Source organism: Limanda limanda, chromosome 4, assembly GCF_963576545.1.
Source record: "Limanda limanda chromosome 4, fLimLim1.1, whole genome shotgun sequence".
NCBI lineage: Eukaryota > Metazoa > Chordata > Actinopteri > Pleuronectiformes > Pleuronectidae > Limanda > Limanda limanda.
Window position 1 is genome coordinate 6,146,024 of NC_083639.1, and position 15,528 is coordinate 6,161,551.

The 15,528-nt window shown below is 41.1% G+C and overlaps 1 protein-coding gene across 1 annotated transcript; it reads right to left on the bottom strand.

The window, feature by feature from the left end:
* Positions 1-517: 517 nt before the first annotated feature.
* LOC133000510 (taste receptor type 1 member 3) lies at positions 518-5,679 on the bottom strand. The gene is made up of 8 exons (XM_061070456.1): positions 5,474-5,679; positions 5,090-5,390; positions 4,396-4,752; positions 2,756-3,166; positions 2,443-2,646; positions 2,179-2,299; positions 1,374-1,744; positions 518-1,277 (listed from the first exon to the last, which is right to left on the bottom strand). The coding sequence occupies exons 1-8, from the start codon at positions 5,677-5,679 to the stop codon at positions 684-686; spliced, it is 2,565 nt and encodes an 854-aa protein (XP_060926439.1). The 3' UTR covers positions 518-683.
* Between the last annotated feature and the right edge of the window lie 9,849 nt (positions 5,680-15,528).

The window sequence follows — 15,528 nt, forward strand, 5'->3', positions numbered from 1 at the left end:
CAGTCAGGTAGTAAGAAAATGCAGATGTTGATACAACTACTAGGCTACTTAAATATATATATATATATATATATATATATATATATATATATATATCACACTAAATAGTAAGACACTATGGTCTTCCAGACCTTTGCCTCAAGAAATTTTCTCTAACTGGACCTCTTTAAATTTTAGTTGAATACCCCTGCCCTATAGCATCGCAGAGGAGAACCCCTTTTGGTTCCATCTAGAACCTTTTTCTTCAAGAGTGTGTAGAGCATGTGGTTTTATGCACCAAGAGAAGTAATACTGCTATATCAGTTTACAACTGCATAAGAATGAAAAACAATTGGGTGAGACAATAAAGAACCAAACTTCATAAATGGACCATATTGAAGAGTATTTATTTTCATGAATATATATATATATATATATATATATATATATATATATATATATATATATATATATATTGAAATTGTACAGTGTTCTGTACTTATACTTTGTATATGAACAGTTTATCAGTGATATAAGTAATACAATAACTAACTTAATGTAGCAGTATGTTTCATTGACTTCAAGCCTAGGCTCTACAAATTATACAAATGTAAATTTGACGAAATACTTGATTCTTGAATATTGTTTATCAGAGTTTTTATCCATATGATAAAACTGCACTGTGGTGGCTGTCAAAGACCTGTTTATTGGTCTGTCTGTGTCGGTTGCTCTGCCTCCCCCTCAGCCGCTGTTGGGGGAACACCCTCTAGAAAGGTACAGAATTGTTCTGCTGTGTTGAGGTCAGGTTTCCTCAACATCAAGTAGCATTTTGGACAGTAGTAGGCGGCCCCCAGTCCAAAGTTACTTGCCAGGATGAAGGAAACATGGACAATGGTCCTATTCTTGTCATTCAAGCCTATGTAGATTGGAATAAAGTACACCCAAGTCACACAGTAGAGCAGGGTGGAAAAGGTGATGTCCCTGGCAAGGTTGTACTGATGAAGAGGCTTCACCGCCATGAAGGTGCACATGAATGAGATAAGGGCCATAACACAGTTGAAACCTTGCATTAAGGCAAATCCAGTCAAAGGTGACATTGGACATGACAGGAAAGCTCTCACAAAGTCTATTTTCATGTTTGCCACATGGTCAGATAACAAGGGCCATTCCTGAACGAGCCAGCCACAGAGAGCAGCCTGAACGGCACAGCAGACCAGCACGAACAGCCAGATCCCAGGACCTCGGAGCATGGGCAGGTGAGAGGCGGTTGTCTCTGGGAACTCAGTCACAAAGAATATCTGTTTGAAAAAAAAACGTGGTTTCAGCCTGTTAACAATGTGTTCTCTTTATATCATTCTACATGACAATAATGTAGGTCATCTGTCATTCCTCACTTGCAGGGAGATGAATGTGATAATGGAGAGGGCGACTGTTTGGAAGATGGAGGTAAGTGGCAGCTGCAGACGACACACAGCGTTTCCCGGCTGTCCCAGGAAGAGCAGCAGACTGAGACACGCTCCCATCAGGCTGACAAGAGCCACAAAACTCAGGGCTCCACCTGAGGCCTTCACCAACGGGGTCCCCCGGTGTTTGAGGAACACGACACCAACCGACCCTTGACACAGCAGCAACAGCAACCCGGCCATGATCATCAGCAGAGCTTCAGGTGCGTCCCAGGACAAAATGTCAAAGATGGGATCGATGCACTTGGTGCTGCGGATCCGGGACCATTGACCCTCAGGGCACCTGGTACACTGGATGTCGTCTGTGAGTCAGAGAGAACTGCAGGAAGTTAGTGTGATGAACAGGAACGACTCTGAGGAATCAAATCAAACCATGAACGTGTGCCACTTCCCTGGAAGCAGTTAGTCTGGATTGATCCAGAGGTAACAAAACCCACGTATGAGCTTCTCTACAGATTCAACATTTACATGTGATATCTTGTTGATTTAGTTCCATTCTAACTGAAGTGTGAAAGCATAAGATGAGATTTTATTTGCAGGATTATGTATTGGCCAAATCATTGCTGGTTTTCTTGCGACGTCACAGTGAGAACAAAACATGAAATTGTAAATTTCACAACTTGTATGGGTAAAAACAAAGATAAAGCGTTTTAGTTAATGGCCTTCAGAGGTACTGGTAAACTGATTTTGTTGACCTTTGAACAGAACAGGTGGGTGAGAGGTACAACCACTTTACCCTGATTTGCCTGGTACGTTCCTGGCAAACAGTCAATACAGTCAAAACAGCAGGAGTGGAAGCCTTTGACTCTGCGGACCTGTCCTATCTCACATTCTGCTGAACAGGTGGACTGGGGAACCTGCGAAAGTGAATGCATCATAGTCAGGACTGTTATGGTACAAAAGAAAAAAATCTGTGTTCAGGTGGAATGTAATAACAAATCTTTTAAAGTGCATATACTACATGTTTAGAGGTTTGTATCTGATGCGTGGCTGAAATTACCTCTGAGTTTGCAGTGTGCCATTTGAAGAGGGACTTGTTGATTGTCAGTTCTCCAAAAAAGCTTCCAACATTTATAAAATTTAACCCTGAGGCCTCCCAGCTCCACTCGACCAAATCATATCCCAGGTTTGGGTTGCCATTACTGTCAAACTTTATCTCTGTGCCACCTATGTTTACTGACGTGTTCCTCAAAACCTCCAACAGCTGCAAAAGAAGATTTAGGTCATTGTTAGATTTTATTTTCGTTTAAAAAAACTTTTAATTTCCAACTGTGTGCAATCAGCTACAACAGCAGACGAAAAACAAACATCACCTTCCAGGGATAGATTTTAGATTCTGATCCCCACATACAGGCAGTTGAATTACACTCCAGCAGTGTATGCAGTGCCTCTGCCACACTGTAGATGGCAGCATACACATTGAAAGCCGAGCGCTGCACTGCTGGGTCTTTCACCAAACTGATGTTATCAGGCGAGAAGTCCCAACACTCTGGGCAGGGATTGTTGTATGACTTTGTTGCTGGACGTGACATGTCAGACTTCTCCTGGCTCAGCTTGACGAGGAGCTCCTGTGTGTAGGGAATGAGCAGATCCAGGGTCTTTGTCATGTCAGTGAAGCCCAGGATGGTTCCCACTCTCTGGATGTTGGGGAGAGAAGTCAGTCTGTTGTGGAGGGACCAGGATGTGCTGCCAATCCACACTCCTGTTACATTCCTCCTGATGACCTGGAAGGGATCAGACAGGAGGATTGGTACTGAACTGAGTTTAGTCTGTCAGCAGTGGTGTGATGTAACAAAGTACATTTACTCCGTTACTGTACTTAAAGGTTCAGTGTGTAAGATTTAGGTGAATGGGATCTATTGGCAAACATTTAATATAAATCCAATGATTTTTTCACTAGTGTGATCATCTAAATTGTACAAATTGTTATTTTTCTTTACCCTAGAATGGCCCCTTTGTATGAAATTACTTAATATTTACATTGGGAGCGGGTCCTCTGTACGGAGGCCGCCATGTTTTTTACAGTAGGTCAAACTGTACACCTTTTGGGTTTTTAAGACAACTGAAGGTTGGGGGGGTTGCAGGGTATTCAGCTGCAACATGCAATTACACCTTTAGATGTCACTAAATCGTATAAACCAAACCTTTCTGTACATTTTTGAAGTATCTGTACTTGATTACATTTGTTTTTAGGTGTTCTTTTCACTTTTACTCGCAATTTATCGCGTGTTTACGGTAGTCGCCCTGAGGTTTAGATGAGCTTATTTTTCTCCTCAAAACTTTATTTAAAAAAGCTCCGTTTACTACTGCCACAAATATTATGAGGTACTTTTTGAGCATTCCTCTGTCGAAGTCCAGAATGAATGAGCCTCCTCTGCTTTGACTTCATAGTACTCTAATATTCTTTCTAATATTGCTCGGTTTAAAGGCTCAGCTCATGTAACTGAACGCTTAGTTACAAAATACTGTATTTGATATGAGGTCAGTTGCTTTATAAGGTTGAAAATATAAAGCGTGTTTCATCATGTGAATAATCTTGTTGTTACGTAATTAGTGTTTTCCTTATGTTGCCGTAAACGTGGACATGACAGTAAGTTTAAACGCTGTTATTTCACTAGTAATGTTGCTTTTCCCTCTACAGGTGCAGCTGTGGTAATTGTGCCATGGTGCCAACAGAAATAGAGAATGTGCTGCAGGGAGACACACAAGGTAGATTATCAAATAATCTTCACTTCACTGTAATTTTTTGTTACGTCACATTATGGAGCCTTGAAAAGCAACGCACTTACCTTTACTCAAGAAGAAAAAGTTAATACTGTACTTTTCTATTCACTTAAGCAGATTTTTGTCTATTTATTCGCATTATTACTTGAGTAAAATGTTTGCGTATACATTCTCCATCACTGTCAGTCAGTGTAACAGCTATCATACGTGTTTTACCACATTGTCTCACCTCTTTGAAAAAGATCTCAGCTGGCTCTGGAAGAGCGAAGACCACCACCACTCTGACATTTGTTGCCAGGATGTTGTTGATGATGGTTCTGACTGCTGGTATGGGGTCGCTGTAAACTGGAATCAGCCCCTGATAGGCCACGCATACCGACATCTTCTCTGCTATTTTGGAGAATTGCTGCACGCCTTGTTGTCCGTACTCTTCTTCGCTGCCCACCACGGCCACCCAGTTCCAGTGAAACTCTGTCAGTAGAAGAGCAATGGCGTCCACCTGCCACTTGTCACTAGGCACGGTGCGGAGGAAGGAAGGGTAGAGAAGTTTGTCACTGAATTTGTCGCTGGTTGCCCCATAGCTTATCTGGAATGAGAAGAGTCATACAATGGTTTTGAGTATCAAGTATTTTACTACACTGATTTTGAGATATTTTAATATTTTTAGATTTCTGAAAAACGGGCATGTTCAGTGGACTGATGAATATGAGTATTAACAATTTGGTGCTTATGGGGAGGTATGCGCTCTTTAACTGCCATCCTTGATGACACCCTTTACTGAAGTTGCGGTACAATTAGCATTGCAAGTAGAGAGTGTTTTTTTAACCAAACAAGTGAACATCTGACAACAATGAATGACCAAATTGAAATGCGGTTTAGATTTTGTAAGTAAAAAGTGTAGAAACACATATTTGTAACCAAACCTGTGGCAGGAGAAAGAACCCGAGGACTTTCCCAATGATGGACACCATTTCAGAGCTAAACGGACCAATCACGGCTGATATGCCTGGCTCGTAGTTTGTGTAATTACACTCCACAGACAGCGCGTTGGTGGATTTTGCTGCGAGGAAGGCGATGGTAGGCTTCACGATGACGGCAGCTTGTCTGCACGTGTCATAGATCTCATAACCCAACTTGACACCGGGGAGCACAATTTGGTTTGCGTTGATTTCATCCACTGCATATTTCATCACTAGAGAGAGGCCCAGTCCATATACATTTAACCTGTGGGATCCCAAAGGAGAAGCCACATTAGACAGGTTGGTGCAGAATATCAGATAATAGAGTCCTTTTTCATAACACCTTACCTGTCACAGCTGATGTTGTTGGGCTCCGTCCTCTGGCTGAGGTTGCTGGAGAGCTGGTTAATGTGGAAAAGGCCTCCAAGCATAATGTCGCCAGGCAGACTGAAGAGGCTGGTGGAAATGTTGTGGTACCACTCAGGTGAAGCCTTCACACTGTAGCTCGGTCTAAAGTGCCAGCACAGGACCAGCAGAATGAACGCTGAGGCCATGATGCAGATACACCGTAGACTGGAGTTAGCGTGAGGTGAACAGTGTGTGTATATGTGTCAGTAGAATATTGTTGTATGCAAATTCAACACCAAGCTCTGCAGTCAGTCGCTGTGATTGCCCCCTCCCTTCCCTGGCCCCTCCCTTCCCTGACCACCTGAAGAAATAAAATGAAGTAACTGCAAATGATGTTAAATGGTCCTTATAATACTGACCTACATTTACATTTGTGGTATGAAATTAACCCCTCACTATTGCAAGTTTATAGAGAGATATCTGTATTCTTATTTATAAAGAAAACAACATTTATAATATTCATTGCAATATTTTGTCTAAATTGACAGAACATTGAATGAGTTTTAAAAAGGTGGCATCGTATTTGACGGTATAACCGGTATCTATGTTCTGTAGGTTATTTGCTTGTAAAAAAGAAAGATTCCCTTGAGTGCGACTGGTGCGTGTTTGCGGTGCATGTGGTGTTCTTCATTCCGGAACATTTTCCTGACATTTGCTTGTGGCTTGTACTTTGATGCTGTTTGGTGTAACTATCTGTAGGAAGATTAGCAAATCACTTGAACTGTGTTACCACAGCAATTGTTCTTCCAAAATATCAGTTTGTGTGTGTCTCTTATCATTCGACTCTTGTCATGATTTAGTGATGAGTACAGAGTTCTGTAATATTGTAGTAATGACTATTGAGTACTCATGTATTATTCAAATGATAACTACTGAGTACTTGTGTATTATTGAAGTGATGAGTACTGAATACTCGTGATAATGCAGTGATGAGTACTGAGTACTTGTGTAATGTTGTAGTAACGGAGTAATAATACTCATGTATTATTGAAGTGATGAGGACTTAGTGCTCATGTAGTGTTGTACTGATTAATACCGAGTACTTATGTAGTATTGAAGTTGGAGTACTAAGTACTTGTGTAATAATGTTATGAGTAGTCATGTACTGTTGAAGTCATGAGTACTGAGTGCTCATGTAGTATGATGACTACTGAGTACTTGTGTTATATTGTAGTGATGAGTACTCAGTACTGGATGTATGATGGGTGTAGCAGACGGTGAGATTCCATCATGAAGAGGATCTACAGCTTATTGTTCTGGGTCGTCATGTTTTGCATTCACCTCAGTGTTGTTTTGCATTATCATTTGCAAACATAGTTTTTCATCCCAACTAGCAAAATGACATATTTCCTGCCACAATATTTGAATAAACCACCTGTTGACATTTGCACTTTTAAATAGTCTTTAAAATCAAAGCACTAACGTTTTACTTCATAACATCCTCAGTTTTGAATACACTAGTGTTGTCAGGTTGGAGATTACAGCTTAGTAATGTTCCAGAATCATTCAGGGGAATTACTCAGCTGCCGTGTAGATTAACAAGAGGAAGAAACTTTAAAGGGAAACAAAAGGGAAACTTATTCGCAGCTCTATTAGAAAGTGTTTTGGTTTTACCGGTTCAGTTCCTGAGCGTGTCTTTTTGATGTCTGCATATTCACTTTCAAAGGAGGGAGTGCCCAACACGGCCAGAGGTATTCTTCTGATTCACAAGGTAGTTTTTGTGATTAACACATCGAGCATTAGTAGCTTGACTCGGTCGACAGAGGAAGCTGTTACTGTGCATATCTTTAAACTTTCAACATGAGATTCACATTTTTATGTTATTCAGCAATGATAAAAGTCTGACATTTCAAAAGCATTGTTATTTATGATTTTTCATTATATCTCTTACAGAACAATATATATTCCTCAAATAGGAGCTCGTTCTCCTTTACGATCTATGCTCTGTTAAAACCACAGATCTTTAGTATGCAGGGCTGCATGTTCTTGTACATACAGTACACGTAATAGCATATATACGAAAATTACTTTTCTATGTTTCTGATGTGAACAGGCCTGATCTGAAGATGTATCAGTTACAGGAAGGGTTTGTTCAAGGACATGAAGGAGGAGTTATGTTGCCTATCTTAGTCATCTTGACGTAAGAAGAGAGGTGATGAAAGTCTTGTCCGCTCGTTACACCTACACTTCAATCTTTTATCACGCACCTGCATTCAAGACTATCTTCCCCGTGAAGAGTAAGAATCACTCTATTTTGCAGAGCCATTTTAAATCTCTAGTCGCTGGCTGGATCTCGTGTGCGTCTCGTGAATTCAGATTAACATCTTGTTTATGTTTGAGCAGCTTTCGTTCTCAAGCGGGAATATACCTTTTGACCTGTTGTTTGTTGTAGCTTCAGAAAACCTTCATTTAAGGATCTGTGCCACCATCAAACACATACAAGCCCATTTTCTCACTGGTTTCCTGGTGTGTGTCTCAATAGTCTGGCACTGACATGGAAGCGTTCATTATCCTAATTACACTGGGCCATTTGAGGTTTATTAAAGTAAACTGTCTATGGGCTGTTCATTATAGTATTGGGTTTCTGAAGGTTGCAAATAGTTAAAGCCATAATTAATGAAATTAAAAAACTATGTCTACTGGAGTAATTTCTTACACATCTTATCTCTCAAACTACGGGCAGGGACACGAGACAGTATCCACAGTGTAAATTCTGACCAGGGTGTTTGTAGACTCAGTTATCAGAGCCACGTAAATCATGTTTGTAGATTTCTTTTGTATTTTATATGTACATTTCTCAATATATACTACCTACATTAGCACAAAAAAAAAACCAAGTGGAAACCCTGTAGTCATAACTTGTATAATGTTGTAGTTAAGAGCTGCTGTGGATGTAGTGCCATCACTGTTTTGCTTCATGAACCTCAGATTGAAGAATTGCTATAAAAAAAAATCCACCTAGATACATTTTGGGTTTAATTTGTTTCTGTAACAGTTTTACGACAGGAAGCCATAGTAGCTGTAGGAAGCTCCTTATTTCAATATAAACCAATGCTATTGTATTTTTTCTTTCAGCAAAAATAATAATTAAGTTAAATTATTTAATACCCTTTTCATAACTTTCTCAACAGGTCAGTCATATCGGTCACACCACTGTTATAAAGTAAGTTATTAGGAATCGGTATGTACTGTTGAGAAGTTCTGATATAAGAATAAATAAAGAATTCTGATATATGGTGATATAATTATACTATTTACACGCCATATTATCCCTTCTAGTTTTCAATCATGTTTCCAGTATGATCATAAAATAGGTATTAACTTTAAAATTAAAAGCCTTACATTTATATGGTGAGTCCTGCATTACGTCTGTTCGAAATCTACACCAACTGTTTTCGGTGGAACTTCCCACTGATGAAATGATACCTTGTGAAACCATTTGAAGAGGAGGCAAATTAAAACTAAACATCTACATGATGATGGTGATCATTTGAAAGTTGATTTCTCTGAACAGTCCGACAAGTCTAGATGTTACCTCGATACTCAATACACATTTATTTGTTTTACAGTATTCACCACCTCATGAGTGTAGACATTTACGTAGCTCAGCCAGTAGGGGTCGGCGGTGTGTATTTTATAGACTTCATCTATAGGACTCGTGCACTCTCTCTTTCTTGTTGACTGTTGACATCTGTGTCTTTATAGAGAAAATTGGAATCTTTATATATCATGAACAGTGGGAAGACTGAGGTGAGAAAAAGTATTGTGTTGCTGCCGGTGATGGAGCGAATTGAAGCCGCCTGCCGCTGTGTGGGCAGCAGGTACATTGTGTAGCAAAGTGCTGTTTGAACAACTGATAACAGAGGCGAGTCAACCTGTGTAAATGTTGAAAGGATTTTTTTTGTCTCTGTGTTTTGGTTTCCCCAGAATCTGACCAAACTCGGTTTGTTCTACGAGTCTGGAATTATATTCTGTCTGTAGATTTCCAAGGGTTATTAGCCTTATGACCTGCAGAGGAGGGAACATTGTTGCACAACACCTCTCAGATTGACACAACATAAGACGCTCTTTGCATCAAGGGAACATCACACACACACACATCCTGGCGTGAAGAAATACTCTTGCACGTCAGGGTGCTTTAGTGCCTTTGTGCCAGTGTTTATGCACTGTAGCTGGCAAGCATAAGTGCCACCAGAGCCCTTTATCACGTCCAAAACGAGTTTGATTGTTGAAAAACACAGTTTGCGCCTCCCTGAGAGAAAGACCCAGGAATACCACCCACTCTCCCTTGCTTCCTTTCGCCCTCCTTCCCTCCCCCCTTGGTTGCAGAGTGGCCGGGATCAGCCTCGCTCTCTAATCTCCATCGCTGGCCTGCGAAACACTGGGCCCGTTGTTGACATGCTGACCTCATACCCCACAGGGGCTGACAAATTATTAGCCAGCCTCTCTCTGTGCAGAGTGAGGACAGCCAGCCAACGAGGCAGCAAAACACTAGACTGTGCTGCTGGACATGGGACCATCTGTCTTGATCAGCTCCGTGGCGATGATGCTGGAGGGAAATGTGGGAACGCCGAGATCCTGTTGTGCGACAGCGGGGCGGCTGGTCAGGGTTGAACCAGCTGTGGTGGTGTAACATGACTCAGTGTACAGCAGCATGCAGCGAAGCTTTGCACGTTATCTCAGCCTGAACACATGCCTAGTATGCAGGTGTTGGTGCCTCACATCGAAGGGTTAAATAAAGGATTGATCCTCCCTCCTTCCAGCAGTAAAACTTGTTCTTCTTCGTGTCTTCACACTGTCTATGTGTGTGTGTGTGTGTGTGTGTGTGTGTGTGTGTGTGTGTGTGTGTGTGTGTGTGTGTATGTGTGGCTCACAAGTGTGTTGCAACTTGTATTTCTGCACACATCCACATGTGCAGAGACATAAACAATGGAATATGTTATTGTGCATTGCTTGTCTTTTACATTGTATCACATACAAGCTCATGCTCATGCATTTTACAATATATTATCAATATTACTGTACATGGCAGTGGGAAAACAAATAGTACCTACTAATTAACCTGATTCTTAGAACTGTGTTAGCACTGCCCAAGGACTGGAACAGTGATGTTTGCACACTGGATTAACTAACCTGCAGGTCGCGGGGGGGTAAATAACTCTTCGCTGGTGTTCAGGTCTGAAAACCATTTACAGTTCAAATCAGGGACAAGAGTGTTTGGCTTCACATCTGCCAGTCTGCTCTGTTCCCCACACAGCAGCGGATGACTGACTCACAGCTGCCCATTAGGGGTGAACCAGTATAGAAACTTTATGAGCATGTGGAATATAATCTGAGGAACAAAGTGTTTTACCTTGTGCTGGAATCTTGTTCTGTGTTATGAAATGAACTGAAAAGAGAAGCAAGTCATGCAAAAAGCCATGTGGGACTGAGGAAGAGGAGGATGACCACAGACTGTGAAATCTGACATAGTAGTAACAACTGATCTTTCAGTTTGTGCATTAGCAGCGTCTTTGGAAAAACCAGGATGTCACAGCTGTGTATACTATGGTGACATTATGGACAAATAAATTAGATAAGGGTGGTTGAACCAAAGCTACAGTTAAATATATGTAACTGTACCTCATGCATAGGGCATGCAACGTACAGAATCAAAATGAGTTAGTTGGTCATCTGATAATGTTTGACCTGTGAGTGCCCAGAAAAATAATATTTTGAGACGTTTCCTTTTCTTCTCCATTTCTTTCAGTATCTCCAGACAACAGAATGTGTTTTAAATTACATTTCCCAGGAAGTATGTAACTGATCCATTTCAATTCAATGGATTTCAAATGAACATGGGTACTGCAACAGGTAGCACTCCATATCTGTGTGTGTGTGTTTGTGCGTGTATGTGTGTGTGTGCGCGTGCGTGAGTGTGCTTGTGCGCACTCGTGCCTGTGCGGTGGTGTTGTGTTACATCCCAAAGCTAACTGATAGGTCTAATCTGTCATCCTCCGGTCTGTGACTCATCAGACAAGTTATCTGTGATCTCTGTCTCATCTCCTGCTGCGGTTTTTTCCTACTGGAGCTGGTGATGTTCAACACGTAGACTAACACAACATGTGAACAGCAATTTAATACTTAAATGACGTTGTAGTTTAACTATATGGGTCTGAGAATGACTAAGAATGTGAAAGGTGTTACTTTTAGTGTTCTAAGAATCTAAAAAGAAATAATACCTGAATATTCAGACCCCTCAGCTTTATGGAGCTTTGTAGTGACTTTTCCTCCTTCCTATACACAACCCTCTGTGCAGAGAGCTGCAGTTAGTGACTAGATTCTAAAAATTTTGGAGCAGTCAGCAGCTGAAAAGTCAGATACTTACTTCAGGAGTTGGTGGAGACCAAAAAGAGAGTTCAAAGAGAGTGAACGATGCATTCATCAGTTGGCCACACACACGCCTTCAAATTAATGCTAATGTTTTGGTTTGACTGCTCAATGTGTAAATTAAAACGTTTGCAAGGGGATGATTTGGCAGATGATCTGTTTACATAGCCTCTGAGTGGCCGAAAAACTCACTGCAGGTTTAATTTAACCTCAAATATGATTCATTTTTAAACGAAATTTAGTAATAAGTAATCAAATAATGAAAGTAAAAGAACTATAAGTTCTGTATTTTCAATGTGTGCACATTTTTTCAAGAATAATTTAAAATAAAACTAAAAGCCACTGTTTATTGTCCTTCAGATCAGTGTCAGCCAATCCCCCCCCCTGTGTATCTTCAGGAGACGCTCCAGAACGGAAGGCGAGACCCGTCACAACAATGACACGCAGTGTTCTCAGATGATGAAATCTCTGATAGGTAAAGCCTCTCTCTTTTCGAAGCCTCATTTGAAGTGAGGTAGCCTGTCTGTGAGCAGCTGGAAAAACATCCTACGAGTGGGCGGCAGGATTCGAACAGTGAGAAATTGTTGTTGAAACGGCTGGAAGTCAGAGGAGCAGGGAGCAAGTGAGCACTGTGGAATTTTACCAGGTCGACCTTATGTAAGAGGCTGAGCTGCCATAGGTCCGAGGATCAGAGTCATACAGCCAGACAGACAGAGAGAGAGATAGAGATAGAGAGAGAGGGAGAGGGAGAGGGAGAGAGAGGCACTCTGACCAGGTTATCCTTTCCGAGTGGAGGAGGGAAATGATGTTTATGAGGAGGGAAGTGAGGGGAATGAAAGTGTGCTGTGTCTGGTGCTCTGGAGCTTTGTCCTGTCTGCATGACTCTGCCTCCTTTCAGACTTCTCATTCAGTTTCCTCTCTGTCACTGTTGAAATGTTTCTCTCAGTTTCCGGCTAGAGCGTGAGTCACCGCTCCGGGGCTGTCAGTCATCGGATGATTTGATGTGGGTTTATTAAAAGGAGGTGCGTCTTTCCCTCTGACTCAATAATTGCTTCCTTCTGAAGACAGACAGAGATCAGCATCTGCTACAAAGCACAGGGTAGCAGGACGAAGGGGTGAGGAAGAGGTGGGGGAGGAGGGGGAGAGGTTTGCCTGTTTTTAGAAACATACCAGCTGCCACGGTCTTACCCTCGGGGTGTCTGTCCTACTCAGCACAGGTTAGGAGCTGCCCCCGTGCAGCCACATGCCCAGTCATTTCAGGAAACCTGACTCTGACTCCAGTCATAGTCCTTTTCATGCTTCGCACCACAAACATAAAGACGTGGAGTGACTGAGACGGGGGGCTTTTTCAGTTGTATTTTCTTCTTAAATGAATCCATTTCAATTGTTTTAGGCCAGAAAAAATCATAAAGTCACATCAAAACGGTAAAAAAATCTATATTTTGCTCGATGAAATTCTTACTTTCAAATGTTGATGTTTTAGTATTGAGTATTTGTTGTCCTCGTCTTTAGATGAAGTGGGAACATGGAAACAGCATCTTTTGGCACCATGAGTGGAAACCGGGGCTGCGAGTTGCCTCCTCATTAGTAAGCACAGCAGCTAAGCCTGAACATAATTTAACCAGAGCAGCCGTCACATCACTGTTATCGCTGCATCACTGGCTCAAATTTTCCAGTGTTCACTGATGAGTTGCAGATGAAGGCACTACCTCTGTAGTTTCCAGCTGCTCATTAAGACTTCTTGACAGTGTATCACTATTTCAAGTATTTTTAGTGCCTGCAGCACAAGGACAGACGTTTGTATCAGAGGAAGCAACGAGACGGAAAGATAAAGGAAATATGCAAAATACAAAACAAGGAAAAATACTATTTTTAGTCATTTCTCTGTTTGGCTAACTACTGACCTATCTATAACTCTAGAAACATTATGATTCATTATGAGGTGTGTTTCTGTCCATAGATACTAATTCTAATTCTCATTTTATCTCTGTTTTGGTCTCCACCAGCTTTGAGAAAAATGTCTGGCTTTTACGATGCTAAATGTCTCAGTTTTGGACGGGTGATGCATACCCTGCACATGATGTAGAGATAACTCCAACAATGCATTATTGAAGCATGACATAATTATCGGACTTCTTTGTGACTTTTCAATGACGTCATATAGCATCATACAATGATGAATATTTTTCTGATCAATAAAAACTTTACATTCTTTCTTGATTATTCAAAGGGATATCTTGGATAATGTTTTTTTCACATCATATTCTTGTTGATCTTGACCTTTGAACGATCAGCTCCAAAAGATAAATCTGGAGATACCCTACAGTAATATTCAGAACAAGTTTGGTGCGGTGTTAAAATTGGTTATGACCAATGATAGGTTCACTTGTTTTTATAATTCTGTCCTAAAACAATACTCTCTGCTCCATAATACATCGGAAAAGTTGGCCCTGAACTCCTTGAGATGGGGCCCAAGTTCACACTCCTTCAGCTTGAGCTAATATGAGGTTGTAACAGTCTGAGTTTGCAGAACTAAATGAGTCTCTTGAGTCTATTGAATACAACATTTACCGACAGTTTGCTCAGCTTAAGCTGGGGGAATCATTGAAGAACATCTGTCCAATATATGGACAAACCATTAACTTTTTAATACATGCAGTATCATCCAGTCATATGGACATTTTTTAATATTGTTTCAACATACACCAAAATGTGATCCTATTATTTAAGATGTCCTCTGTCCTATATAAACTCAGCATATATATGTGATACAGATCAGTATCAGTTAATCTGGCCTGTGGGAATAAATTGGAAACCCATATGGGAAGGTAATGCAAACGTCAGACAGAAATATCAGACTGCGTTGGACCATCTTGCTGTAGGTAACTATAGTAACATAAAGAAACGTTTTTCCAGAAATGGAAAAACGTATTACTCAAAACGGGACATCTGCACATTCTGAACACCTGGAAAAGAGGGCTGCTGCACATTATGTTTGCTGTGCACCAAGTTTGGCACAACGCAGTAGAAGACATTTGAAATCATGGCACTCGCACAAGGTATATTGTATTTTATTTGGATAGATGACTCAGTTTGTGCTCTTGAGAACTGGGTTTTGCGTCACTCTGGTGACCTTACAGGAAAATCCACATTGCATTACTCCGGGCAAGTGACAATACCAGTCATCACTATTATCATGCATTGGTTATAGCCCTCATGATGACAACTTAGCACTGCGATACAGGGTCGGGCTGTGGATTAGATTGAATACCCAAGACTCTGTTCCAAAGATATTCTGTTAGAGTCCACAGAGAGTTTACCACATAATCCACCTTTACCTCTGTTTGCTTTATAGCTGTTATCCTTGACCATATAACTACAAACCCATCAATTCCCCCTTAAGAAATCTGTCATATATCTACGGCCGGTCTACAGAACGGGAACGCAGACTCCACAGCTGCAGACCCTACAACTGCCTCCAGTATGATAAATGACAACCAGTGCACCTGACTGACAGTAAGCTTGCGTGAAAAGATGTGTCACAGCTATAAACCTGAGGAAGGGGGCGGTGCCAGAGGCCTCCCTTCCGTTGCAAAACACCTTCACCTGACTCACACAGAGTTAAT

Coding starts and splice junctions, on each gene's coding strand:
- LOC133000510 (XM_061070456.1), bottom strand. CDS start 5,679: ATGGCCTCAGCGTTCATTCTGCTGGTCCTGTGCTGGCACTTTAGACCG. Junction 3,167..4,395: donor CTGAGATCTTTTTCAAAGAG/GTGAGACAATGT, acceptor GATCCCTTCCAG/GTCATCAGGAGGAATGTAAC. Junction 2,647..2,755: donor CTAAAATCTATCCCTGGAAG/GTGATGTTTGTT, acceptor CTTCTTTTGCAG/CTGTTGGAGGTTTTGAGGAA.